The sequence below is a fragment of the Quercus suber genome, unplaced genomic scaffold (genome assembly GCF_002906115.3).
Source record: "Quercus suber isolate HL8 unplaced genomic scaffold, Cork oak 2.0 scaffold_57, whole genome shotgun sequence".
In the NCBI taxonomy this organism is placed as follows: domain Eukaryota; kingdom Viridiplantae; phylum Streptophyta; class Magnoliopsida; order Fagales; family Fagaceae; genus Quercus; species Quercus suber.
The window spans coordinates 1,683,456-1,710,099 of NW_027069522.1; the positions used below are offsets into that span (position 1 = coordinate 1,683,456).

Genomic DNA, 26,644 nt, shown 5'->3' on the forward strand with positions numbered 1-26,644 from the left:
TACCTCTAACCCATGGCCCACCACTCCTTTATTGGTTGGGTACAAGTTGGTGGTGCCTGAGCCTTATGTGTGCTCCACTCCCATATATGTCTGTGGCTTGTTTGTTGTTCATGCGTTTGCCATGACCTGAGAGCTCGTCTACGCATTCTGCTACTAGTTCTTGACCTTTTGTGGTATGAATGAGTCTCTGAGCTTTCATTCTTTATGTCTTACTTCTTTCCTTGGCTAGGCCTTGCTTGATTGTGGGCTTTTCCTTCTCTAATCCATTCCTTACCCTCTTTGCAAGTCGTTTAATACTTCTGCCATGTCATCCTGTTATTCTTGCCATGCTATTATTTAACTTGTGCTTGCTGGGCCTCTTTTGGGCCTGTTATATGCTTTTCTTTTGCTCAATTCCGATAGCCCAGCATTATCATTGGACACTCATGCTATTTTGGGCTTCCTTAACCCATTTCATCTCTTCCAGGCTTCCTTGGCCCATTTAATTCCTTTAGGCATCCTCGGCCCATTTATTCTCCTTGGGCATCCTCGGCCCATTTCAATTCTTCATTCCCATGGGCTTTTGCTAAGTCTTTTGAGCTTCCCCAATCCAAATTACCATATCCTTTATTTTCGGGGTTTATGGGCTTTTCGACCATCCCCTCATTTACTTAATTCTTTACTTTGGGCTTCTTTGGCCCATTCTTGCTTGCTTTCTATTTCTCATAATACCCATGGGTTTTACCACTTCTTTCTCTGGGCTCATTTGGGCCCGCTTGCTTTCTTTGATGCCCTTTTACTATTTTTTTAAGCCTATGGTCTATTATTCCTGTTATTCGGGTTTAATGGTTTTCTTCTCAATTTACTAACTCTTTTCCTCCCATATTATTGAGCTTCATCTTGTTATTGGCTTCCTTGCCAAAGTGGACATCAACACTAAGAAAGCCAACTTGGGGTTTCTTATAACTTGTCTCAAATTAATCTTGGCCTCAGCTCTCAAATCTTAATCCTCAATTCATCATGAAGTTAGGGATAAAAGATTTATGATGAAAACATAAACTGCAAGATAATAACCTATGATCGCTAGTCAATCTCTTTCCAGCTCATTGTTGATTATTGCACTCATGCCGGAGAGAGAGAAGATTAGTATTTGTACTAGTGTAACACTGATGGTGGCAGTTAGGGATAGAAGATTTATGATGAAAACAAAAACTGCAAGATAATAACCTATGATCGCTAGTCAATCTCTTTCCAGCCCATTGTTGATTATTGCACTCATGCCGGAGAGAGAACAACACTGATGTTGGCAGTTGGTTAATTTAACATGTAATTTCCAAATCTCTTTTTTGCTAAGTAATAAGAAGAAAGAGATAGCATAATCCCTAACCAAACTCATGCTAATCTTTTATATTTGAATTGGAAAAAATATATATGATACAACCGAACCAGTTTGAAAAGTGTTAAATAACAAGCTTTCGATACTTATCAAAAAAATTAACAAGCTTTCGAACATGATACATACCTGAATGATTCAAATGTATAACAATTAACAAGATACATACATGAATTATTTTTGGATAAGAAGAAAACAGTATGCCAACTATAAGAAAATAAATTAAATGAAGGGAAGAAACTGCTCTTCATCTTTCACTATCACACCTTCGACCTTAATGGATGCAATACATGCCACCAGCCACCATGAGGGAGGTTGGTAGCACCAACACTGCTCTCTCTCTTTCTCACTTTCTCATTTTGGAGGTAGTATTATTCACGACATCGACATAATAACATTCCACGGGATTGAGGCACCAAATACCCTTTACCATCTTGAGAATCAGGATACAGGACTGAACTACGATGATACAAGACTCTTGACTATTATTTTGAATGTAGGATGCTAGCTTTTATGTTGTCTTAAAAATTAGTTGACCACTACTACAAACTCGACATAGAACCACTTCTAGGTAGTTTTAAATGAGCTTCAACACCACTGAGTGAATCATGGTAGACCCAGGAAGATATGAGATGATGGGCGATAGCAAATGGCCCTGGGACAAACATGGTTGCAAGTTCACCGCTTTCCACATTGAAATCCGCAGCCAAGTTTTGTCCTTTCTCAACCCCCTTGCACATCTGTTCTACCTTGACTGCAGCTGTTCTTTGAGCTTTTTGGTATTCAGCAAATGTCAGAGCTTTTTTCACATCTTCCCTATTATGCCACTGAGCATCTAGGAAAATATAAGTGAACATTATTTTTAGATTAATTTTTCAACACGTCCAACAGCAATGCAAAAAGAGCACAAAAAACTGTCATGCGCATGCCTTGGAAAAGCAAACCTCACCCTCAAATCCATGAAACAATATTCAGCATCTATGCAACTCATTTTATTTGATCTCCTACAGTTTTCTTTCGCTTTTGTTTTTTTGGGGGGGTGGTGGGGTGGTGGGTGGTGATAAGAAAGTTATGATTTGCTGCAAGATGATGCACATCATTTACAAATTAAAGAAGCCCCCATCCAGATAAATGAAATCCCTGCATTATAGAGTAGATACTAGGTTTGTTCTCAACACAACATTATGTTTTTTTACATGATACTTCTTGCCTTATTGCTAAGCTGACTCATTTGATGAATTCAAGAAAACTTATCCAGTTATCCTCAGGAAACTAAAATGACATTTACCTATTTAATAAAAACTAAAGACCGACCACATGGGAAAAGAATAAAAAAGAATGGTGAATTTAAACACACACAAGATGCTCAGTCTCAACATACCTTCCAACTCTTCCTTGTCCACATTTATTTCTAGTGATTTTGCATATGCATGAAACCCAACCATCAACTGGCACGGCATGCTACTTGGCCCAACTGGGAAAAAACCAAAACAAGCGAATTATAAATCAACAGACAAAAATTGAAATCTATACAATGATTTGTATAAACTATTAACTCATTATATGTATATCACCAGAAATCATCAATCTCATACATTGTTGCAGAAAGTAGAGGGGCCGAAAAATCAACTGAAAATTCTAACAGATATAGATACTTTGGATAAACAAAACAACTATGAGTATCTTTTAACTCATGATGCTGACACGAAAATTAGGTTGCCTATGGTATCAACATAATAGCAAGGGAGAAAAAAAAAAAAATTACTCAACTCATGATGCTGACAGGACAATTAGGTAGTCAATGCTCCATGGCACAAAAATCAACAGGAATTCTAAAAGAAACAGATTTTGTGGATAGACTCATGATGCTGACAGGACAATTTGACTGCGTATGTGTCAAAAAAAGAAAGGATAAGAAAAATTAGAGAAAATAACAGTTATATTTCCAAAGCCCTAAAACCTGTAGTTCAGAAAATTTTCAAACTTTTATTATTATTAAAACAACATCAAATTAAAATGAAGAATCTTTGAGATAACTAGTACAAATGATTCCAATGAGAAATTCATAAAATTCAGAAGGCTACTTATGAGGAATTGTTTACAAAACCAGAGGGGCAATATTACAAATACCTCTCAGAATTATCTTTCTGTATGTTTGAATACAGAAGATTTTAGCAAAAAAAGAAAAATAAAATAGAGGAATTTAAAACAAAATTCTAAGTTTTTGGATATTTGGAATCTCACACCCAAAGGAACGAAATTTTCTCAGAAAGATCCATATTTCAGTTTGAAGTTCTGGAGTTCTAATGAAAATATGGATATTAATAAATATGTAAATAAAACCCTATTTTTGTACAATTGAAATGATCAACAAATAAGGCATGATTATCTTTAATGATAAAGGTTATTTGCTTTTTTGGATTATATTCAAGTGGACTAAAGCATTCCGTAATTGAGAACTTACTAGACTAAAGGTTAAATTGACATAAGATGGTCATAGGACCAAATGTTCTTGATTTTTGTGGTTTTGTGTTTAAAAAGGGGAAAAGGCAGTCAAAACTGGGAGTAATATATTTAAAATGCAAATGTGTGGCACAAAAGACTATGAGATGGATAACGGACAAAGACAGAAAGCCTTAAGATGTAAAATAATGCATCCATAGTGTTAAATATAGTGTCAAGCGGGAATATATGAGGAAAAAAAAAGAAGCATTTTGCAAAATTTATACCAGGCCATGGCTGTGAACTATGATATACAACTTCTCCTACTTCAATACCAGTCTCCTCCCATGTTTCTCTTCTCACTGCCTCTTCCAAGCTTTCTCCTGGCTACAGATAATAAAAAGCCTCAAATAAATGAATTTTTTACTAATTTATTGAGACAAAAATTTTTTTTTTTTTTTTTCCCTCAAATGTTATCTAATTATTATTATTATTACGATTTGGTCACAGAGATATTAAGAAGTGTCCCAGTTCAGGTCAAATGACCTATCAATGTAACGATAGCTTTAGAATCCCATAAAAGAATTTCTAAACATGCAACATCTAAAAGTTGTCCAAGCACATACCTCTATAAAACCAGCTAAGCAACTCCACATTCGGGGTACAAATCTTGATTGTTTGCTTAAGAGTGCACGGTCATTCTCTCTGTCAATGATCAACATAATGACAACCTGTAATAAGACTTAAGCCATAGAAACCAATGAGACACTTGAAGCTTCCAATTTATTGGGGTATTTATAAGAAAGGATATTAAGCATAATCATACCGGATCAACACGAGGATAAACCTTCTTTTTGCATAACTCACTTGAACATTGCTTTCGGCTCCCAGCTTCTATGGGGACCATTTTCTCACCACAGTGTCCACAAAATCTTGATATGCTATGCCATTCTAGCAATGCCCTGGCCTAATAAAACCCCAAGACCAGAGAAAATATGTGCAGCTCTCAGCAACCTTTAACTATGCAATAATGCAGGAAGATAACAGGCAATGTAAAACAATAGCTAGCAAAATACAAAAAGTAAGGTGACATCATTGCCTGCTAATCTGGTAAGCTTTAGCAAAACAACAACCAAAGCTTTTGGTCTCAAAATTTTTTGAGATTGGATATGGATCCTTGACAGGCTAATCAAGTATGCCAAGAAATGGTCATGGGAAGCAACTAAGAGTAGAGAACATATAAAAAAAAAAATAGTGTAATCTTGTATTGATCATGCACAAACAGTAGCTGTACAAGTCAAGTCCCCTTTGGTTCCTCTTCTTTGAAGGAATTTTTTTTTTTTTTTTTTTTTTTAAATAAGTAAAAAACTTAATAAAGAAGCACCTGAAGGGGCACAGCCCTAATAAACAGGAAAATCTGCTTGGGTTCCTTGAACTCTTTATATCAAATTGAGGTCACTTCATTCTCTCTCTTTCCCCAAAATATTCAAAACGGTACTTGCACATATTTTAAGATTGATCCCCCCATACATAAGTCTTTTTGGTAAGTTCCCTACAGATATTATTTCTTGACTAGTAAGTTACACATGACACCCGTGGGTCTTGAACCCATAGCCTCACCTTGCTCTTTAGCAAACAAGCAAACATACACAAATTTGCTTGGTTGAGATTCATAAACTTGTAAAAAGGCTTAATACATTGTTGGTCTATACAGTTTAGCCTCTAAAAGATTTTAGTACCTGAAATTCGAAGTAATCACTGTTAGTCCTGTAGATGCTATGGCCATTCTAGGAAGTACAAACACTTCATTTAGAGTGTCGTACCCATGTTATACTAGTGTCGTACCATCCATTTTATGTTATAATTTTTTAAAAATTGCACATGTCACCGTGACATACCGAGTCCGTACCTGTATCATGTCTGTCCTTCCTAGGTGGCCAAACTAAAGAATGCTACGTCATCACTCCATTGGGACTAAAATTGATCACTTTTAAGTTTTTTTAGGACTAAAAACAATCACTTTAAATTTATTAGAGACAAAAAGCGACAACTTTAAGTTTGTTAGAGACTAAAAGCAATAACTTTAAACTCTTGGGACTAAAATCACTTATGTGCTCAACTTTAGGGACCAACAGTAAATTTTCTAATTGTAAGAACAAGCAAACATACAAACAATCACATTGACAAGTTGCCAATCAACAGGTTAAACTAAAGCTCATGCTCATCACAACTTTTTGCAGGTCTACAAAAGAAAATTCCAATCAGATCACCGATTGAACAAATCAAAACACATTAACAATCAGCTTACAACACTATTATCACCAACATGTCACCATTCAATAAAAGTACCTTAAATCAAAATCAACCACAAAACTCTTCAAAGAACAATAACAGCTTACAACACTATTATCACCAACATGTCACCATTCAATAAAAGTACCTTAAATCAAAATCAACCACAAACCTCTTCAAAGAACAATAACCACTTACATGTCCAGCAATAGCCAATTCCCTCATAGCCACGGAATCAGCCCAATCTGTGGCTACCATTAGCGTCCTAACCTCAACAAAACTGAGCTGCTTGGTAGCAAACTCAGTAACCAGACCACCCTCATCAGAAACATCAATAGCCCAATAAACAACATCATCCGCAGGCCTGGAACCCAGATAAACCAAGGAGTCCCCATTCAATTGGACCCCAGAATTGGCCAAGTAATCTTTACAATCAGCCAAACTAATCCAACCCAGATTCCAATTTGGTACCAAGTCACCAACCCCACCATTGGAAGATGCCAAGGGCCTGCCTTTTCTGAAAGGTAGGACCTTGAAAGTAGGTGGAGAGACATGGTGTTCAGTGGTGGAATCTAAGAGCTGGGTCTTGAGGGTCTCAAGGGCTGGGATTGGTGCAAATGGGTCTTCAGCTTTTGGGGTCTTGGATCTCAAAGGGTTGCCTGCAAAAGCATGGGACTTCAAGTTTATAGCCATGGTGGATGTGGATATGGTTTTGGTTATGGTGAGGCGAGAGAGAGTTTTGGTTAAGGTATGAAGAAAAGAGACTTTTTTAGAGAGAGAAAAGAGAGGTGAGGCTTGAGAGAGGAGAGAGAAGAACATGACTATCTTGGTGCCATTGGTGGTGGCTTGGCTTTGAACCGTGAGAGAGAGAGGAAATGTAGGAGCTGAGGTAGGTGATGACTCGAAGGCTTGGAGTAATGACACGTGTCCTGATTGAGAGCATTTTTGGGGACCACCGACTTTGCTTCACCAGAGAGAGAGTCTCAGTCGAGCCAGGGTTGCATGGGAATGAGACTGGGGTTCGGACCGTGGGTTCCACCCTGTGGAGGGTGGGTTTAGTTTAAGATTAAGTGAGCGTTTGGATTCAGCGTTTTTTGCTGAATCCTGCCGCACGTTTCTTCCTTCTTTTTTTTTTTTTTGCTTTCACGTGGGTCAGAGACAGAAGTTACTGTGCAGTTACTGTTTATAAGAAAAAATACGGTTTACGCACTGTTTTGATATTGTTCACGCACTGTTTATGAGATTCACAGCCACTTTATTTAAAAAAATATATTAAAAATTGGTTCCGCAATACTATTCATACATTTAAAAATTATTTTGCTACAGTATTTTCAGCAACAATTAATTTTCAGCAACTTTCAACAATAATAAGTTGTATCCAAATGGACCCTAAGGGTGTTGTTAACGGTTGCTGTACAGCATCCGTGAATGAGGTAAAATTTAAAATAAACTATTTATTTGGTTTTTTTTAGGGATATTAAAAAAACTGGACATGTATTAAATGTGTGTCAATGGAGAAAATCAAATCATTTTGCAACCTGACCAAAATGCCCTTAAACTCAAAATTGAAAACTTAATCTCTAAATTACTCTCACCCTTATTATGAACTCCTAAATTTATCCCCACTCTATAACCACAAAATACACAAAAATGGCATATAGAGAAAATCATAACAACATCTGGGTATGGACAAGAACCTCTATTTGACCATCACTGATCTCATTCTAATAGCAAATTTGAATCTTCTAACACCATTGGGTCGAGATGATGAGGAGTAGCTCCGATGCATCCATCTAACTTTAATTCCAATTTGGTTTTGGGGCTGCAGAGTGAGAGAGGAGTTGGTCTTGGGTGAAATTGAGAAAAATTAACTCTTAATGCTTTTCAATTGGCAGGTAAGAGGAAGGATGAGAAATTTGAGAGAGTGGGTTCTTTGAAGATGTGTGTGCGTGGAGGAAATTAGAGAAGTGTAGAAGAAGAAAGAAGATAAAAGTTTGGAGGAAAGCAGATAAAGAAGATGAAGAAAGTGAATATTTGTGAAAAAATGGGTGGATGAGAAAAAAAAGAGGAAAAAATAAAATTAAAAAAAGAAAAGAAAACAAAGGGTCATACGTGGGTAGGTGGGTCAGTGGGTGTTGAGTGAACTCCACCCCATGCAGCAATTAAAAACACAACTACCCTCGTTAGCTCTTTTTTTTTTTTTATAATATAAATAAGTAAACTTTCATTGAAACAACAAACAGTATTTATTCTCATTTACTCACAAATTTCTAATTAGTTTTGCTTCTTTCACATATAAACAGAAATAAGAACCTCAATTCTCACTCATCTAATAGTTTATACAAAACCCAAAATTCCATTTTCAATTCCACGCAAAACAAGCAGAAAATAACACCAATAATTCCAACACAAACAAACCATTTTCACCCAAGAAACAAAACACTAATTAAATAAAATGGAAAAATAGTTGTACAAATTTATAAGATAAATAGAGTACCTTCATTAGCCAAAATAGTACTTTCATTTCGAAGAAGTGCACAACCAAAGAGAATCGACTTTTCATGATTATTGACACTAACAAAAATACCAAAAGACATATCATAAGCATTTACCTTGTAAGTAGTATAAAAAATAACCACATCTCCATATTTTTGGTACCAATCAAAATTATGAGGGTGCGACCAAAAAATATACTCTAATATTTTCTCTTCATCCGTTGTGAATGCATATTGAAACTTAGAATTCCTTTCCTTAGCAATTTTACAAAATTGTAAGAGATCCATAGCATCATTCACAACATGCATCTTTCTTATTTTCACATAAAGATCACGAATATCTCGTTGAAAAAATAGAAGATGTCCATGTTTCACATTTTTCTTAAGTTCCATGACATGTATTATATCTCTAACTGAAAGTCCAGCTTCTTTGTATAAGAGAATGCAATTTTTATCATCTTTAGTGATAACTTGATTGGCTGGACGAAATCATACACTCAAAGGGGACAACAATTCATGATTGTGATCTACAACAAAAATAGTGACATGCCATTCTTTTGGAAAAATGTCTATTGACTTTCGCAATACAATAGTTAGACAAGTTTTGCATCCACATTTTAAAGACTTTCTATTTCGTTGCTCCTTAAATGGATCCACCATTTTTAGTGGTTGCCTATCTTTCCGATGACAAAAGAAATTATGCCTTCCTATTTCTCCATTTTTTTTCTTCGAACAACCTTTTTGAATTGTAAAACCATTTCGATTTGCATAATTTTTATAGAAAATGAAAGCTTCTTCTTCACTAAGAAAGCATTGACCAACAAAAGACTCAAATTCATTTTCTATTGAATTTATATCCTTATATTCTTCAATAACCCTGGTCTCATCTATTGGACATTCATTCCAATCAATTATTTCCCCTCCACATGTGTTATTATTTTTTCCATCATTCGGAAACTCATTTAACTCAACATAATTCCTTGAAACACTTCCATGAATCTCACTTGCAATTAAATCACCATCAATTTGTGCTATATTAAAACAAGAATTAAAAAAAATCAATATCATATTATACGTTAAATGAAATATGGATTACAAATAAAAAAAAAAATAATAGTACTTTCTTGAAGCAGTTCATTTAAGTCAAAGTAATTCATTGTAACAAGTTGATGAGTCTCACTTGCAACTAAATTGTCATCCATTTGTGCTACATTAAAACAAGATTAAAACAATCAATATTCAATATCATATTTAGGATAAATGAAAAAAAAAAAAAGATACAAATAAAATAAAATAATAGTTCATTCTTGAAGTAATTCATTTAAGTTAAAACAATTCCTTTTAACAACTTGATGAGTCTCACTTATAACTAAATTCTCATCTATTGGTGCTATATTAAAACAAGATTAAAACAATCCACATCATATTTTAGGATAAATGAAAAAAAAAATGATACAAATAAAATAAGATTAACCTCATATTCAAATACATTTAAAAATAAATATGAATTTAATAAAATAAAATTATTATACCTTGCAAATAATTGCTTAATCCTTCATTGAACACTTGAACTTTTCTTCATCTTTTTTTTTTGGTTGTGGGGGCGGGGGGAATGGGTTTGATGATGGTAAAATGACAGAAAGTGAGTTTGATATTGGTAAAGTGAAAGAAGATGAAGAGTAAAATATTGATAAAGTGAAATTGGGTGGGAAATAAAAAGTGAAATTGAGGGAAATGTGTTAAAGGTGTGTTAAAGGGGCATTTTTGTCCTATAATTATTGGAGAAACCAAAGTACACGTCTAAACATCAACCACAGCTGAAAAGTAAAATTTTGCCAATTTTCAATGCAGGTTGGACCCGAAGGCTAGTTCACTAATAGGTGCTAGCCGGCACCTGTTAACAAAGTCCTAAGATTAATGGCATGTATATAAGAACATGGCACAAACTTTTTCATAATTGTTACTAAAAAAATATATATAATTTTTTTTCCCATAATTTTGTTACAATTTTGCAATGTGGCAACTTATGAGTGGTGAAAATAAAATATTAGGTTCATGTGGGTCTATAATTTCACAATTCACGAGTTGCTATGTAACAAAGTTGTGGTAAAATTGTGGAAAAATTTGTAGCATTAGACTTACTATGTGGCGACTTATGAGTGGTGGAAATAAAATATTAGGTTCATATGGGTCTATAATTTCATAATTCATGAGTCGCTATGTAACAAAGTTGTGGTAAAATTGTGAAAAAGTTTGTAGCACTTGACTTACTCTGTAATAATTTTGTAATTTATGCCATGTGTAAGTCATAAAGCAATTTATGTTTAGTTTATACATCAAAATTTAATGGTATCAACGTATTTATTGTGTTGACCATCAATGGATGATCCAATTAATTTTAGTTTAATTTGAATGCATATATATTAAATGAGTTCGAAGTTAGTAAAGGTGGGATGTAAAACTCATGCTTTACACCATTCAATAAGTGATTATCACATCAGCATTTTACTTAAAATTCAATACATTCTACCACACAAAATAACATTTCAATAAATTCCTAATTTAGTTGGATTTATATATAGGTATTAGAATTGATTGTGTGTGGTTCTACTTATTCTTAAATATGTGATAAGATAATGTGGTATGTTGGGATTGGATGATAAAACATGGGTTCTATACCACGTCCTTACAAAATTTAATCTCATGTTAAATATATATGGGTTTTACTAACTTATGTCCTAAGGGCATATGTTAGTAAAGCATTTTGAGAAACTTTTTTATGGGAAAATGAAAAGATAACTAATTGTTTTGACAGTTATTTCAATTCCATAAAGGTTTTCCTAAAATTGATGAATAATGTATGTCCTTAATTGGATCCAATATATATAATGGACGAAGTTTGACTATAAATTTGGTTGGAACCTTGAACTCAAAATAACAATATTTTAGTGTTTCTTTTTTTTTTTTTTTTTTTGATAAAAACACATATCATCTTCCTATTATGGGTTGAAGCCTAATGCTCCAATGAAATTTGTAGCCAACATTTATTCTTTGATAATGTCTCCTAAATTTTACTTTGGATTTTTTGGAAAAACAAACTCCAAATAACAAATTGATTTGTTTGATTAGAAAATTTCAATTGGAAAAAAAAAAAAAAAATCAGTTAATTCAATCAGTACCACCAAGCTCATTTTCTATGGAGACTTCCAAAGTTCGGATCCCCCCACCTCCATCTATCAATATATCAATAAATAAATAGATTTCATATGGATGATGGTCATTGAGCTTACTCCTAAGTCTTACTTAGGAAGCACCCCTAGCTCAATGCTCAACTAGTGCCTCCTAGTATTCCTTCCCCAATGATATAACTACTGAATTATCATTTAGTAAACGTTTTTTGCTACATGTCCCTTTTTTGCCTTACTATCGATATATCAATTAATAAATAGATTTCATATGGATGGTGGTCATTGAGCTTACTCCTAAGTCTTACTTAGGAAGCACCCCTAGCTCAATGCTCAACTAGTGCCTCCCAATATTCCTTCCCCCATGATGTAACTACTAAATTATCATTTAGTAAAACATTTTTTTACCTTACAATGTGTCTGTTTGGAACAATTTATTTAGCTGAAACTGAAAACTTTTTATTGAAAGTGTAAAAAAAATATTAAAAAATAAGCTGTATAGTACAGTGAAATCTATAAATATTAACAAAAATAAGGTGAAAATAAGCTGAAAAATTCAGCTCATCCCAAACGCATCCTTCGTTATTAGTCATTTTTTTCCTAGCAAATAGAAAACGCTTTCCCATTGACTTGCATTTTTCACTGTACAAACACTGTAAAAAGTGTAAAGCATGCATACATCTCAATCAAACTCAAATCTTGCATAAATTTTTGTGCTCTGCATGTTGCTTACCTATGTTGGGTAAAGCTTTTCATTCTTGTTTGATGACAATTGAAGGCAATATCTTGCTTTGATAAGAGAGAATTACATTTGATTTGACCAACGATGGTCTCTTATTTGATGTTCTAATGACAATAGCGACTTCCAATTGCTAACCTATATTTCACATAGAAAAGAAGAGGAGGGGGGAGAGGAGTAATGAAAAAACAAACCTATTGACCTGTTCCCAAACCAACAACGAAGAAAGACTTAAAATGAAAAAGAATTCTCTCGCTTTCAAGCCCTTTGAAATCCCCTCAAAATCTTGATTCTTGGGAGCATGACCCTTCAAAATTTCTTTGTTCAACCTACACAGGATCTTGAACTCAGCTCTCCACTTTGCTTGGCAAGTGTTGCACCAGCGGCATATCATCAAGCCAATCACCATAAATGCGATTGATCTTCTGGGGTCTTTTCCACTTCAACAAACACTTCTTACCCTGCTGCCCTTCTTCAGTTAAAGTAGGCATGCTACCTGTTTTAATTAGAGACGCATCATTAGCAGGAACAGATTGGGGTTTTGCCAAAACGGGAATGGATCCAGTACTCAATGTATCCCCTTCAAGAAGTCCAACAGCCACTCGCAACTCTGATTTTGAAGAAAAACCAAACATTAAGAAAAATACTCTTACTCGGGTAAAACATCAAGTACCTTAGGTGTAGTGCATTAAGTTCTCCAATTAAATTCAAACACATAGTTGCTCAGGTCATTTAACTAATGTTAGAAACCGAATCCCTTAAATATGCAAATAACTTTTGGAACAGATCAAATGACTACTAGCTTGCATTTGCACCTATTTAATATTAATAGGCACTTCAATAAGGGTGTTAGAAATACAAATTACAAGCTTGAATATAAATTGGATCAACAAAGGAAGTTCCTTTACATAAACCATCCAGTTTGTTTCAAAAAGTTAAATGACCTTCAGAGGACAGTTAATAAGTAAATATAAGCATGCCTTATTCTCTTTTGATTTATTAAAATCTGATTTGCCAATATATCTGCAAAAATAATATCATCTTAACAAGTGTGTGTGTGTGTGTTTTTTTTTCTGTGTCATCCATCATACCTGAGAAGATTGTTCAAAGATAATTAACGGATAATTAAACATAAAAACAGACAGTGGAGATAATCTATATCAGTGATAACATTTTTCTCCCCAACCTTCTAAAACAACTGGATTTGGACAGTGGAACTTTGTCTAAAGATCAGCTCTAGAAATGCAACCATGTTTGAAAACCAATTCCAGAAATGCTTGTTTGTCAAAAAAAGAGAATTTAGGATTGTTCAGGATTTAATGAAAGTAAACTTGGAATATTGATTTCAATAGGCGAAAGGGTGCATTTTATGAATTATTACGTTTGAGAGATGGAAACAAAGTGGCTTACTCTGCTAGGGAATAATACAATCAAATCAAGAGCTGAAACACACAGTCATGAAGAGAAAAGAGAGCCAATTACTGTTTCATCTTCAACCAAGAATATTTAGAAACATAATCTAAAGGTAAGAAACACAACAAGACCTGGTTTCAAAACATAGTTCAGTTAGTTGCAGAATTGATTATCTGGGACCTGAAAATAAAATCCACAATTTTTTCTCTCCCTTTTTCAATTAAGAACTGTAGGTATGGATATTTGAAAGGGACGGTTTTGAATTTTTATTAGACAACAATGTGCAAATAAATTGTGCACTTCAAAAGATAGTAGAGTCCCTCAATTCAGAACCTAAGATATTTACCTAGTATTAACAAAAAGAAGTTAAAAACTCGTTTATTTTGATTCATCATGCAAATAAAGGCTCATGCTATCTAGTATCTTCTTTCATTGCTTATTTCATTGTCTACTAAGATGAACAATTACTTGTCATCAATCACAATTGCATACTACACAAAGACAAATTGGTAATAACAAAGTTAATAGCATAAGCTCAGCATAAACAAATACCTGCTTGCCCATGAGCGAAGTGGCATTTATCACCATAATGACATTGACCTCTCTCCCAACTGTTACATAACTTTGTCTTCAAATAGGGCCTTGTAGTTACTCGAAAAGCATCAGGACCATTGTTCACAGGCCTATTACCATCAGACTGATTAGAAACACTTCCGTGTGCCATAGATGATCCGGAAGTTCCAATGCTAATCACTGAACTCTCCCTAAACCTCTTTGAATCATCCCTAAACTTTGCCGGATCTTCATGAAGAAAATTACACCTATCACCATAAGGGCACTCCTCCCCATAACAAAACTTCTTGCATAGCTTCAGTTTGTGGATTAGCATCTGGTCATCATCCCAATTTCCAGATGATCTATCTTCAACCCCACGTAAACCGGCAAGCTCTTGCCAATTCGGTGGAGGTTGACGCATATCTTCAATTCCATGAGCATACTTGCAATCCGAACCTTTGGTACACATACCAGCAATAAAACTTGTGCACATCTTAGTCTTGTAGAAAATATTGCTTGTTCCTTTATTGATTGGAGGAGGATTTGGGGGGTTCATCCTAGAATTCATTGGTGTACAGGGCAAAGCATCGGATAAATTGTCCTCAGAATTTCTGGGCCTCTTGAAAGGTTGAGAATGCCCGTCGAATTGGTCATTGTTCGTTGGGGCTTGAGGCCACACACCAATGGCATCACTAGCAAAATGCTGGGATTGCATCATAAACAGAGGGTGAGGATCAGGAAAACTCATATTGACAATTTTCAAGGCCTGAAATCAAACAAAAATCGAGTAGAAACTTTTTCCTTGCAACCAAACAGATCAAGATCAATACTTTGGCATCAAGGGACACTAGAATCAATTAATAGGCAAAGAATCAATCTAAAGCAGCAATGAAAAATCAGGTAGCCTTAACCAGATAATGATCAATCAACACCACCCAGATAAAAACAATGCTAAAATTCGAAATCTTCTGAACGAAATCCAGACACCCCAGATTGAATTCAACAAGAAGAATACTCAAATTTGAGACAATGAGAAAGAAAACCCAGATTAGTATTGGGGCTGAAATCAAGATTGCATTCAAGAATATCAAGAAAACCCAGAATTGAATTTGAAACTTTGGGAGGAAAGAGGGACCAATCCAAATCAAACAAAAGTTTTAGAGAGTCAAAAGAAGAAACCCAGATGGGTATTGGTCCTCAAAATGAGTTTTACCAAAAGAAAACAGAAAGACCCTCTAGATTGAAGAAGATAGAATTCTAAAGGTTGTGACTTGTGAGCTATGACCAAAGTTTGAGAACCTTGAAATATATATACATCTATATGAAGTCTAATATGGAAAAATGGTGTATATAAGAGATGGAGTGGGGGGAGTCAAAAACCCTAGCCGCCCTAGAGAAACCCTAATTTTGAGAAGGAAAAAAAAAACATATAAAAGTTGTCACCAACAACCGCCACAACAACAACAGAGAAAAAAATGGAAAAGCTAAAGCCCTAGAAGGGTCTAAACGGCTAAACCCTTAATACGTCCCAAAAACCCTGAGATCACGGGTTTAGTCATAATTAATCGGAGGTTAGTTCTTTTTTTTTTTTTTTTTTTTTTTTTTTTTAAGGCTCTTAATAAAAGTGTTATTCATTCTCCCAAAAAAAAAAAAAAGTGTTACTGTATTTATTTATATCTGCCATGTCATTCTGACCAAGTATGTACTGTATTTTTTTTTTTGTTTTTTTAAGAAATGATATTTTCACAACATTTTCACAATATTTTTACAACAAATTTTAAGTGGCAGGTTGTTATTGATTGTTATTGTTGGGCAAAAAGTAATATCAGTGTTACGTTCAAATTTGAACTAATAACAACTAATCACTTATAATTTATTGTAAAAATATTGTAAAAATGTTGTGAATATAACATCTTTTATTTTATTTATTTATTTTTTTGACCTTTATATCACGATTTCAGGGATTTCTATGTTTTTTTTTTCAGTTGGGCTTTCATTTTGTATGGGCTTTAAATCAACACTTGCCCAAAAACAGATGGATTAGTCCTAACTCCTAAACAAGAAACGGGCCTATAGCGGCAGCGTTTGCAAATTACAATGTCAGTGTTTATGAAAAGAGCCAGAAGCATATCCATAGTTTTGTTTTGTTTTGTTTTGTTTTTTTTTTTTTTTGATTTGAGGGGAAAGAAATCAAAGCTTTATTAATGCTTACCGGCTATATTAAGAACATCCTCCATCCACGCCGCACAGTTATTTATATTGATAGCTAGTCTTGCCAAGCTGTGAGCAATTTATTATCATTCCTCTTTGTATGAGAGGAGCAATTTAGAATATTGTTTAGAAAGATAAACTGAGTTTTTAAGTAACAGACCATAGGAAGCCAGATTATAATCCTTTGTAGCTAGAGCTCGTAACACAATCTCTGAATCCCTCTCAACTATGGCCTGGTGAATGCCAATCTCTAAAGCAAATTCAAGAGCTTGAAATGCTGCAAGTGCTTCAATCTACATTGCTTGATAGGCTGAAGGTAACGGTTGAATTAGAGAAGCGATAGCAAGCCTTTGATTGTTATACGAATTACAACACCTATTCCAGATTTGTTGACTTCATCAAAGGTGGCCCATCATAATTTATTTTGAATGGTTTGGTGGAGGTGGAATCCATGCAATACAGGGTTAAATGGTGATCAAGACTTCATGGTACTATTCTCAAAGGGAAAGTGTCTTGTCATGGATGAGTCTAGAAAAAAACTCATAAGGGTGTTCGCACTTTAGATGACTGTTATGGATTGGTTTTTGATGCTAATATTGTGTGCAATAACATTCGTTTGCCAAATGAAGATCTATGGCATCAATGGATGGGGCATGTTAGTTACAAACATCTTTCTATTGTATCTAAGCATGAATCAGTCTTGGGGATACCAAAGCTTAGTAGAATGAGCAATGTGGTGTGTGGACCATGTCAGCTTGGGAAATAGACGAAAGCTAAGCATCCAGGCACTCAAACATCAGCTACATCTAGGCCATTGGAGCTACTACATTTGGATCTTATGGTCCAACTAGAATTGAATCTCTTGGTGGTAAGAGATACTTCTTGGTTGTGGTAGATGACTTCACTAGGTACACTTGGGTCATTCTCCTATGATCCAAGTCTGATGCTCCTGAGCATATTGAAACTTTGTGCACAAGATTGCAGAATGAAAAGAGCCTGAAAATTGATCGAATTTGAAGTGACCATGGTAAGGAATTCGAGAACTCATATATGGAATCATTTTGCACAAGATCAGGTATATTTCAAGAATTCTTTGCTCCTATTACTCCTAACAGAATGGTGTGGTAGAAAGAAAGAACAGGGTTATTCAGGAGATGGCCAAAGCCATGTTGCATAACAAAAATGTGGCTAGAAACTTGTGGGGAGAAGCTGTTAATACTGCATGTCATACGGTTAATAGGGTGTACTTCAGACCCGATACAAAAAAGATTCCTTATGAGTTATGGAAAGGAAGGAAGTTGAATGTGAAGTATTTCAGAATCTTTAGAAGTATTTGTTTCATCCTCAAGGATAGAAAATGTGGGAAAGTTTGACTCTCAGAGCGATGAAGGTATATTTCTGGGTTACTCTTCCAAAGTAAGGCTTATCGGGTATACACCAAGAGAATATGAAGGTAATGGAGATAGTGAATGTTGTCATTGATGAGTCTTCAAATTCTAGTTCTCAGAAAGGTATTGAGGAACTCCCTAAAAAAATTCTTCCTTCTGAGTCTAAGGAAGTTCAAGAAATTATTGAACAAGAACCTACATCTCCAAGTACTCTCGGTACTTCAAGTGTTGTAGAAGATTCTACAAATATACCTATTTCACCAGATTCTGAATCTCATAAAGAGGAAGGATCTTCTTCCAAAATTAAATTAAATCATCCTCCAAATTTATTGTGGGAAATATGAATGAACTCACATTAAAAAATGTACAGTTGATAAATGTGTTGTTAACTTTTGTCTTATTTATGTTATTTGTCATAGGTTGAACCCACGAAAGTTGAGGAAGCACTCCAAGATGAAAGTTGGGTCGAAGCAATGCATGATGAATGCTTTAGTTTCAGAGAAATGATGTCTGGACTCTAGTACTAGACCAGAGGTTAAGCACATCAACGGTACAAAATGGATATTCCGCAATAAGACTGATGAAGAAGGCAATGTGATCTGCAACAAGGCTCGGCTTGTAGCTCAAGGATACTCACAAATGGAAGGAGTAGACTATGATGAAACATTTGCCCTAGTTGCTCGTATGGAGTCCATCAGAATTCTCCTTGCCCTAGCATGTCATCTGAAGTTCAAACTTTATCAGATAGTTGTGAAGATTGCTTTCTTGAATGAGCTACTTAAAGAGGATGTCTATGTGGTTCAACCAAAAGGTTTCATTGATCCACACTTTTTGGATCATGTGTTGTACCTTAAGAAGGCACTTTATGGGTTGAAGCAAGCCCCTAGAGCTTGGTATGATAGACTCACACAATATCTGGTGTCACATAGGTTCACAAGAGGAAAGGCTGATCAAACTCTCTTCATCAAAAGGGAAGATGGCGAGTTGATAGTTGCTCAAGTCTATGTTGATGATATCATCTTTGGATCAACTAAGGATGAACTTGATCATGACTTCTCAAAACTCATGCAAGCTGAGTTCAAGATGAGCATGATTGGAGAGTTGACTCACTTTCTTAGATTGCAGATTCGTCAACAAGATTCAGGTATATTCCTATCTCAATCTAAATATGCTAAGAATCTTATGAAAAAGTTTGGTTTGGAATCTGCTAGTTCTGTTAGAACCCTTATGAGCCCAAATGTTAAACTCACTATGGAATTGTTAGGCAAGAGTGTTGATCCATCTCTATATAGAAGCATGATAGGTAGTCTTCTTTACCTTACTGCTAGTAGACCTGACATTAGTTACAGTGTTGGTGTGTGTGTTAGATATCAGGCTAATCCCAAAGAATCACATATGATTGCTTTAAAAAGAATTATAAAGTATGTCAAAACCACTGTTGAGTTCGGTGTGTGGGTTGGGAATGCTGATGATAAAAAGAGTAATTCGGGAGGTTGTTTTTATGTGGGTAACAATCTTGTCTCATGGATGGGCAAAGAGTAGAACTCCATCTCTTTATCCATTGCAGAAGCTGAGTACATCGCTGCTGGTAGCTGTTGCACCCAACTCCTATGGATGCAAAAACTCCTTCATGATTATGGTATTTGTCAAGAGCATCTCACCATCTATTGTGACAATACCAGTGCCATCAATATCTTTAAGAATCCGGTTCAACATTCTCGAACCAAACACATAGAGATTCGACATCACTTCATTAGGGAGCTTGTCGAAGATGGTATTCTCACTCTTGAGTTTATTCACACCGATATCAGAAGGCTGAATTGTTCACTAAACCTCTTGACAGCAAACGCTTTGAATTCCTTTGTCAAAACATTGGCGTTATCTCCATGGATTGATCTCCTTCTCTCCTCTTTCTTCCTCATGCATTTGCATCCAGTTTTATGCTTTGCTTTGCTTAACATTTTTTTGTTTGTTTATTTTCAGTTTTGCTTATTTTTGTTTTTCATATAAAAATTAAAAAATTGAAAAATCAGAAAATACAAAAACTGTGTGTATTTTGTGTAAATTGCTACTTGTGTACCTTGGATGGCTATTGAAACAAAGTTTTCTAAACTTTGTTTCTTTTGTAGCTTAGATGAGCATCTTTATGCACAACTAAACAAGTGAGCTTTGTGGCTCTTGTTTGTGATGAGTAAGATTAAGTTATCTCTTGTACTTAACACTCATATTACTCTTTTTAAGGGAAGGACTAGAAAATCCTAAGAGAAAAGAACATAAATAACCCATGNCTTTCTTGAATGAGCTACTTAAAGAGGTTGTCTATGTGGTTCAACCAAAAGGTTTCATTGATCCACACTTTTTGGATCATGTGTTGTACCTTAAGAAGGCACTTTATGGGTTGAAGCAAGCCCCTAGAGCTTGGTATGATAGACTCACACAATATCTGGTGTCACATAGGTTCACAAGAGGAAAGGCTGATCAAACTCTCTTCATCAAAAGGGAAGATGGCGAGTTGATAGTTGCTCAAGTCTATGTTGATGATATCATCTTTGGATCAACTAAGGATGAACTTGATCATGACTTCTCAAAACTCATGCAAGCTGAGTTCAAGATGAGCATGATTGGAGAGTTGACTCACTTTCTTAGATTGCAGATTCGTCAACAAGATTCAGGTATATTCCTATCTCAATCTAAATATGCTAAGAATCTTATGAAAAAGTTTGGTTTGGAATCTGCTAGTTCTGTTAGAACCCTTATGAGCCCAAATGTTAAACTCACTATGGAATTGTTAGGCAAGAGTGTTGATCCATCTCTATATAGAAGCATGATAGGTAGTCTTCTTTACCTTACTGCTAGTAGACCTGACATTAGTTACAGTGTTGGTGTGTGTGTTAGATATCAGGCTAATCCCAAAGAATCACATATGATTGCTTTAAAAAGAATTATAAAGTATGTCAAAACCACTGTTGAGTTCGGTGTGTGGGTTGGGAATGCTGATGATAAAAAGAGTAATTCGGGAGGTTGTTTTTATGTGGGTAACAATCTTGTCTCATGGATGGGCAAAGAGTAGAACTCCATCTCTTTATCCATTGCAGAAGCTGAGTACATCGCTGCTGGTAGCTGTTGCACCCAACTCCTATGGATGCAAAAACTCCTTCATGATTATGGTATTTGTCAAGAGCATCTCACCATCTATTGTGACAATACCAGTGCCATCAATATCTTTAAGAATCCGGTTCAACATTCTCGAACCAAACACATAGAGATTCGACATCACTTCATTAGGGAGCTTGTCGAAGATGGTATTCTCACTCTTGAGTTTATTCACACCGATAATCAGAAGGCTGAATTGTTCACTAAACCTCTTGACAGCAAACGCTTTGAATTCCTTTGTCAAAACATTGGCGTTATCTCCATGGATTGATCTCCTTCTCTCCTCTTTCTTCCTCATGCATTTGCATCCAGTTTTATGCTTTGCTTTGCTTAACATGTTTTTGTTTTGTTTATTTTCAGTTTTGCTTATTTTTGTTTTTCATATAAAAATTAAAAAATTGAAAAATCAGAAAATACAAAAACTGTGTGTATTTTGTGTAAATTGCTACTTGTGTACCTTGGATGGCTATTGAAACAAAGTTTTCTAAACTTTGTTTCTTTTGTAGCTTAGATGAGCATCTTTATGCACAACTAAACAAGTGAGCTTTGTGGCTCTTGTTTGTGATGAGTAAGATTAAGTTATCTCTTGTACTTAACACTCATATTACTCTTTTTAAAGGGAAGGACTAGAAAATCCTAAGAGAAAGACATAAATAACCATCTCACCACTGTTGCCCGCTAATTATGAATGACATCTGTATGCTTTGGCATAGCAAAAGTATGATATCAATGACATTTGTGTGCTTTGGCATAGCAAAATTGGAATGTCAATTATCATTGGGTATTTCTTTTCTCTCTCTTATATGCCATACATGATATGCTTAAAAAGAAAAATGCAAAGAAAATGAAAAGCAAAAAGATAAAAAATGCTTTTAAATATAATTGCAAGTGTGTATTCTAAGAGATGTGAGAGTTATAGGATGTATCTCGAAGGTGATAGTCCCCATCAAACAGTTATGAATGTGTGTGAGTTAAAGTGATTTTCTCATATTTCAAATCATCATAACATGTATACACTTATGCAATCTTGCGATATTTTACACACACAACACGCAATATTCTTTGCTACTCTTAATACATGTGCAGGTACAATGTGATTTGGCCATCACAAGGTTTACATGTGTAAATGTATGCTCACTAATACCCACGAACGATAACACGATAACCGGGTTAGTTGTTATGACTGGAAAGAAGTTTGAGGGGTGATTTCCTTGACTTATTCAAGGCTATTCACCTGAATTGTGGACAAAGAAGCGCTTCCATCAAGCGAAGCACTAGACTCACTCCTCAGGATTAGACCTAACAGAACTATTCCTGCTTCATTCAACTCAGATAAGCTAGTCTAATTCTCTTGGATCAATCCTCGGTCTCAGGTATACCCGTATCTCATATAGAGAATAGATTCCTTTTAAATCCGTGTGTGCTTCAGATAACCTAATTCATTAGCCCCGGGGGAGAATGGTGATGGAGATGTATTGCGGCCTTCTCCTGTTCATTAACTCGAACCTCATTCTTTTGCAATTGATGTTATGGGTTTTTAAAATTTTCAATACCCATTTTCAATACTCATTCTTCAGGTATACCCGTATCTCATATAGAGAATAGATTCCTTTTGAATCCGTGCGTGCTTCAGATAACCTAATTCATTAGCCCCGGGGGAGAATGGTGATGGAGATGTATTGCGGCCTTCTCCTATTCATCAACTCGAACCTCATTCTTCTGCAGTTGATGTTACGGGTTTTTAAAATTTTCAATACCCATATTTCCCAAAGCGACACTTTGTTCCACTCCTTTCATTTATAATATGCATACATGAGTGAAGTGACTTTCGGGGGAAGGCATGAACGAACTTCGGCCACCTAGGTTACAACTATGACTTGGTAATAGGAGGAACCACTTGACTTTGAGAAAGAAATGATAATAAGTAAAAAAATAGATTCTAAACTGTCTTGATTTGTTTTTGAAATATAAAATTGGTTAGACTTGTTTAGTGTGTGTGTATGTGTGTTTTTGGGATCCTTGTGCTTAAATTTATTGTTCAGAGATGATTTTAAGAGCTTAATATGTTGATTGGATTATTGGTTGAGTTGCATGCTTGATTGCATTCATGTCTATGTTTTTCACTTCTTGAAAAACTGTTTTTAAAAGCTAGCTCGACACCTTCTCGATACCTAGCTATCTGTCGAGCTTCTTAAGCTTTTTCTTATCGCAATCTCGATAGCTTCTCAACACCTGGTGGATCGATCGAGAAAGTTTTTGTCTCTTCAATAGCTTTTCGACAGTTGGTGGATCGATCGAGCTTTTGTTCTGTATCTGGTGTTCTATTCCTTGGCACATTCTCGACACCTATATCTGTCGACATTGTTTTTCTCGACACCTTTCTCGACAGATGGCTCGACACCTCTCGACACCTTCATCTGTCGAGCTTTACTGAGGTTCTATATAATCTTCCTCGTGCGATCCGAACCTTATTTCTCTCGATCTCTCTCTCGATAGCTCTCTCTTTTCTCTCCCAAACACTCTCATCTTACTCCAATCTTGATCCTCAAGGTTTTTTTTTATGTTTTTTCAAGATTTTCTTCTCTAGGTAAGCTTCTAATCTCTTATTCTTCATGCATTTCATGTTTTGAAACCTAGGTTTTGGGGTTTTTGAAAAATTTTGGGGTTTTTCAAAATTGATGAGTGTTTATTGAAATTTTGGGATGAGTTTTCACTTAAATGAGTTTAAAATCTCATGCATTGCATCACATTAGCATTATAATAGTATTATCATGCATTTAGATATGTGCAATATGTTTGTGTGCTGGTAGGATTGGATTGGGCTGAGCCCATGATGCAATTTCTTTTGCATGTCACATGTTCATGCATTTCCCATGCATACGTACTCTCTTTTCAAAATATACTTGTTATATTTGAATTTCTTTGGGACTTTTCTGATTGTCTCTCTCTTTCTCCCTCTCTTTCTGTTTACGTTAGTCGTGTCTATAGCACCTAAGCGTAAATCTGCTCTATTTCGGAACCCTTTTTGTTCCGGGGCATCGTCTTCAACCCTAGCCTTTCCTCTCCCATCACACATCAGCCTCCATCTCTCAAGCCCGATCTTAACCCTCACCCTCCATCTCTCAAGCCTTCACCCTCCATCTTAAACCTAGTTTTTTCAGATCACGCACGACGTTAAGTCTTCTGACCTCAAAGAAGACGATGACATCATCAACGACAAGTCTCACTCTCATTCTTCCGACGGAGTTAGTGCTGGGTTTCTCTCACTCTCTTTTTTGTGGACTGAGTAAGTTGATATTTTTTGAGTTTTTGATTGGTTCTTGAATCTTAGGGTTTGTATTTTCATTTCTCTATGTGAAATTTTCTTACAATTTTAGGGTTTTTGTGTGAGGCACTCTTTGGAAAATTTTTAGGTTTTCGGATTTGAATGTAATTTTATCCAATTTTAGGGCTCTTTTGGAAGTTGAAACTCATAGAAATGGATTATCTCTTTGGAAATTGTTTGGGGAAATTGTTAGACACTGTTTGGTAGTTGGGAAAATTGAGCAAAAGAAACGAAAATGAGTAATTTTTTTTTTCTCTTTTAATCTAAATAATTTTCTCCTTAAAAAAGGGAAAAGCAATGAAATCAAAGGGAGGTTTAGGGTTCAAGGAAACCCTGTTTTCCATATAGTGTATTTTCTATAGCCCTTTTGTTTGCCATATTGTATGTTTGTATTTTGGAATAGAATGGTTTCCATCAGAGAGAGAGAGATGAATCTTTCATCGTTTATGTAATTTTTTTTTTTTTAATTTTAAATCAAATTCTCCTTGGTTCCATTCAGTCTGTAAAGGTTTTTATTTATTTATTTATTTTTTTATGTCAATTTCTCAAAATTTATGTTCTATATTTTCCCTTCTTGCTTTTCTGGTTTGTGATTTTAGTATATTACTGTTGACCGTAATTTTAAATAAAACTTGAGTATTGATTTATCTGTGTCCAAAGAAAACTTGTTCTAATTTGAAAAGAAAGCATTATTGTTCTTCCTATTGGTTTCTGTCCCATGTCAATATCTAAAGGCAAATCTAGAATTTAAGGAGATGAGGCAAATTTGTTTATATAACACTTGTGTATTATTGTCAGACTATATTAAAGTGTTATGATGCATGTATTTATTCCATACATGTATTTATGCCTATTGGTATTCATGATTTTTTTTTTCTTGGTGACAATACATTTTTCTTACTTAACTTTATATTTTCCAATGAGCTATAGCTCAAGTGGCTCTTCCTCCTCTTATAACAATGGGATGGAGGGTGAGGTTATAGGTTCATGACCCACTAGATGCATGTGTAACTTACCAATAAAAACAATTCTGTATTTGAACTATATTAGAGAAAAAATTCTAAGAGAGGCAAGTGAAGTGTGTTTTTTGATGAGGACATAAATACAAAAGGATCTTTAAGAGGCTGTTTGGATGCATTTTTTTGGTCATTTAATTTCCATTACTCAATTTTCATCACTCATCACTCATCACTCATAACTCATCACTCATCACCCATCACTCTAAAATACCATGTTTGTTTGGCATCATCACTCATTTCCCATCACTCAATATTTTTCACACTATTTGTGGGCCCAATTTCTGTCACCCATTGCAGCTTTTTTTTTTTTTTTTTTCTTTTTTTATTCACTTGGTTCGGTGAGTTTCCCAGTGAAAAAAAAAAAGAAAAGGAAGAAACCTAGGGACGGTGAACCCAGGTGAAAAAAAAAAAAGAAAAAAAAAAGGAAGAAAGAAGGACGGTGAACCCAGTGAAAGAAGAAAGAAAAAAAAAAAAAAAACTCAAGAGTAGAACACCGAACCACTGAAAGAAGAAAGGAAAAAAAAAAAAAAAACCTAGGAGGAGTGGAGAAGACAACCCAGGAGGAAAGGAAACAAAAATGTGAAAAGGGAGTCAAAAGGTGCGGTTGAATTTATGACAGTGAGTCCCCCTTGTTTGTTTTATTACAAAAATGTCATTGAGTTATGAGAATTGAAAACTGAAAATAGCCAAAAGTTGTTTTCAGTTTCCACAACTCATAACTCAAAAAGTAGAGAATTGAGTGTTGGAAGCAGAGTTATGAAAACAAAGAAATTGTGTAGGCAAACGAGTATTTTGCTATGGGTCCCACCATTTTTTAGAATTGAGTTATGGAAATAAAGAATTGAGTCATGAAAACTAGAGAACCAAACAACCTCTAACATTCTTCTCTTTCCCTTTTTTTTTTATTGATGATTACATGCACTTGGTAGGTCTTCTTACAAGAGGACAGGGTATTATTTTAGCTAGAGCTTATTGGCCATTTTCTTCTTTCCTTTGACATGGGTTTCCTAGATAATTGCAACAATTTCAAGTCCAATTGCAATATTCTTTTCAAA

The 26,644-nt window shown here is 35.1% G+C and overlaps 3 protein-coding genes across 3 annotated transcripts; 1 reads left to right on the plus strand and 2 right to left on the minus strand.

Moving 5' to 3' along the window:
• Nucleotides 1-1,461: 1,461 nt before the first annotated feature.
• LOC112003567 (nudix hydrolase 19, chloroplastic) lies at nt 1,462-7,216 on the minus strand. Its single transcript, XM_024035773.2, has 6 exons — nt 6,305-7,216; nt 4,641-4,781; nt 4,441-4,545; nt 4,102-4,201; nt 2,754-2,846; nt 1,462-2,207 (listed from the first exon to the last, which is right to left on the minus strand). Exons 1-6 carry the CDS (start codon nt 6,923-6,925, stop codon nt 1,915-1,917), a joined length of 1,353 nt encoding a protein of 450 aa, XP_023891541.2. The 5' UTR covers nt 6,926-7,216; the 3' UTR covers nt 1,462-1,914.
• A 5,252-nt stretch (nt 7,217-12,468) lies between these two features.
• Nucleotides 12,469-15,977, minus strand: LOC112003565 (zinc finger CCCH domain-containing protein 39). The gene is made up of 2 exons (XM_024035772.2): nt 14,491-15,977; nt 12,469-13,135 (listed from the first exon to the last, which is right to left on the minus strand). Exons 1-2 carry the CDS (start codon nt 15,239-15,241, stop codon nt 12,873-12,875), a joined length of 1,014 nt encoding a protein of 337 aa, XP_023891540.1. The 5' UTR covers nt 15,242-15,977; the 3' UTR covers nt 12,469-12,872.
• Nucleotides 15,978-20,685: 4,708 nt separating this feature from the next.
• LOC136067089 (uncharacterized mitochondrial protein AtMg00810-like) lies at nt 20,686-21,162 on the plus strand. Its single transcript, XM_065772375.1, has one exon. The coding sequence runs from the start codon at nt 20,686-20,688 to the stop codon at nt 21,160-21,162; it is 477 nt and encodes a 158-aa protein (XP_065628447.1).
• Nucleotides 21,163-26,644: the final 5,482 nt, after the last annotated feature.

What these genes read in the sequence shown, in the direction of transcription:
- LOC112003567 (XM_024035773.2), bottom strand. Translation starts at nt 6,925, where the DNA reads ATGTTCTTCTCTCTCCTCTCTCAAGCCTCACCTCTCTTTTCTCTCTCT. An exon ending in AATTGGCTATTGCTGGACAT is followed by an intron (nt 4,782 to 6,304) that starts GTAAGTGGTTAT and finishes GGGTTTTATTAG; the next exon opens with GCCAGGGCATTGCTAGAATG. An exon ending in TTTATCCTCGTGTTGATCCG is followed by an intron (nt 4,546 to 4,640) that starts GTATGATTATGC and finishes GTCTTATTACAG; the next exon opens with GTTGTCATTATGTTGATCAT.
- LOC112003565 (XM_024035772.2), bottom strand. Translation starts at nt 15,241, where the DNA reads ATGAGTTTTCCTGATCCTCACCCTCTGTTTATGATGCAATCCCAGCAT. An exon ending in CTTCGCTCATGGGCAAGCAG is followed by an intron (nt 13,136 to 14,490) that starts GTATTTGTTTAT and finishes CTTCAAAATCAG; the next exon opens with AGTTGCGAGTGGCTGTTGGA.
- LOC136067089 (XM_065772375.1), top strand. Translation starts at nt 20,686, where the DNA reads ATGCAAGCTGAGTTCAAGATGAGCATGATTGGAGAGTTGACTCACTTT.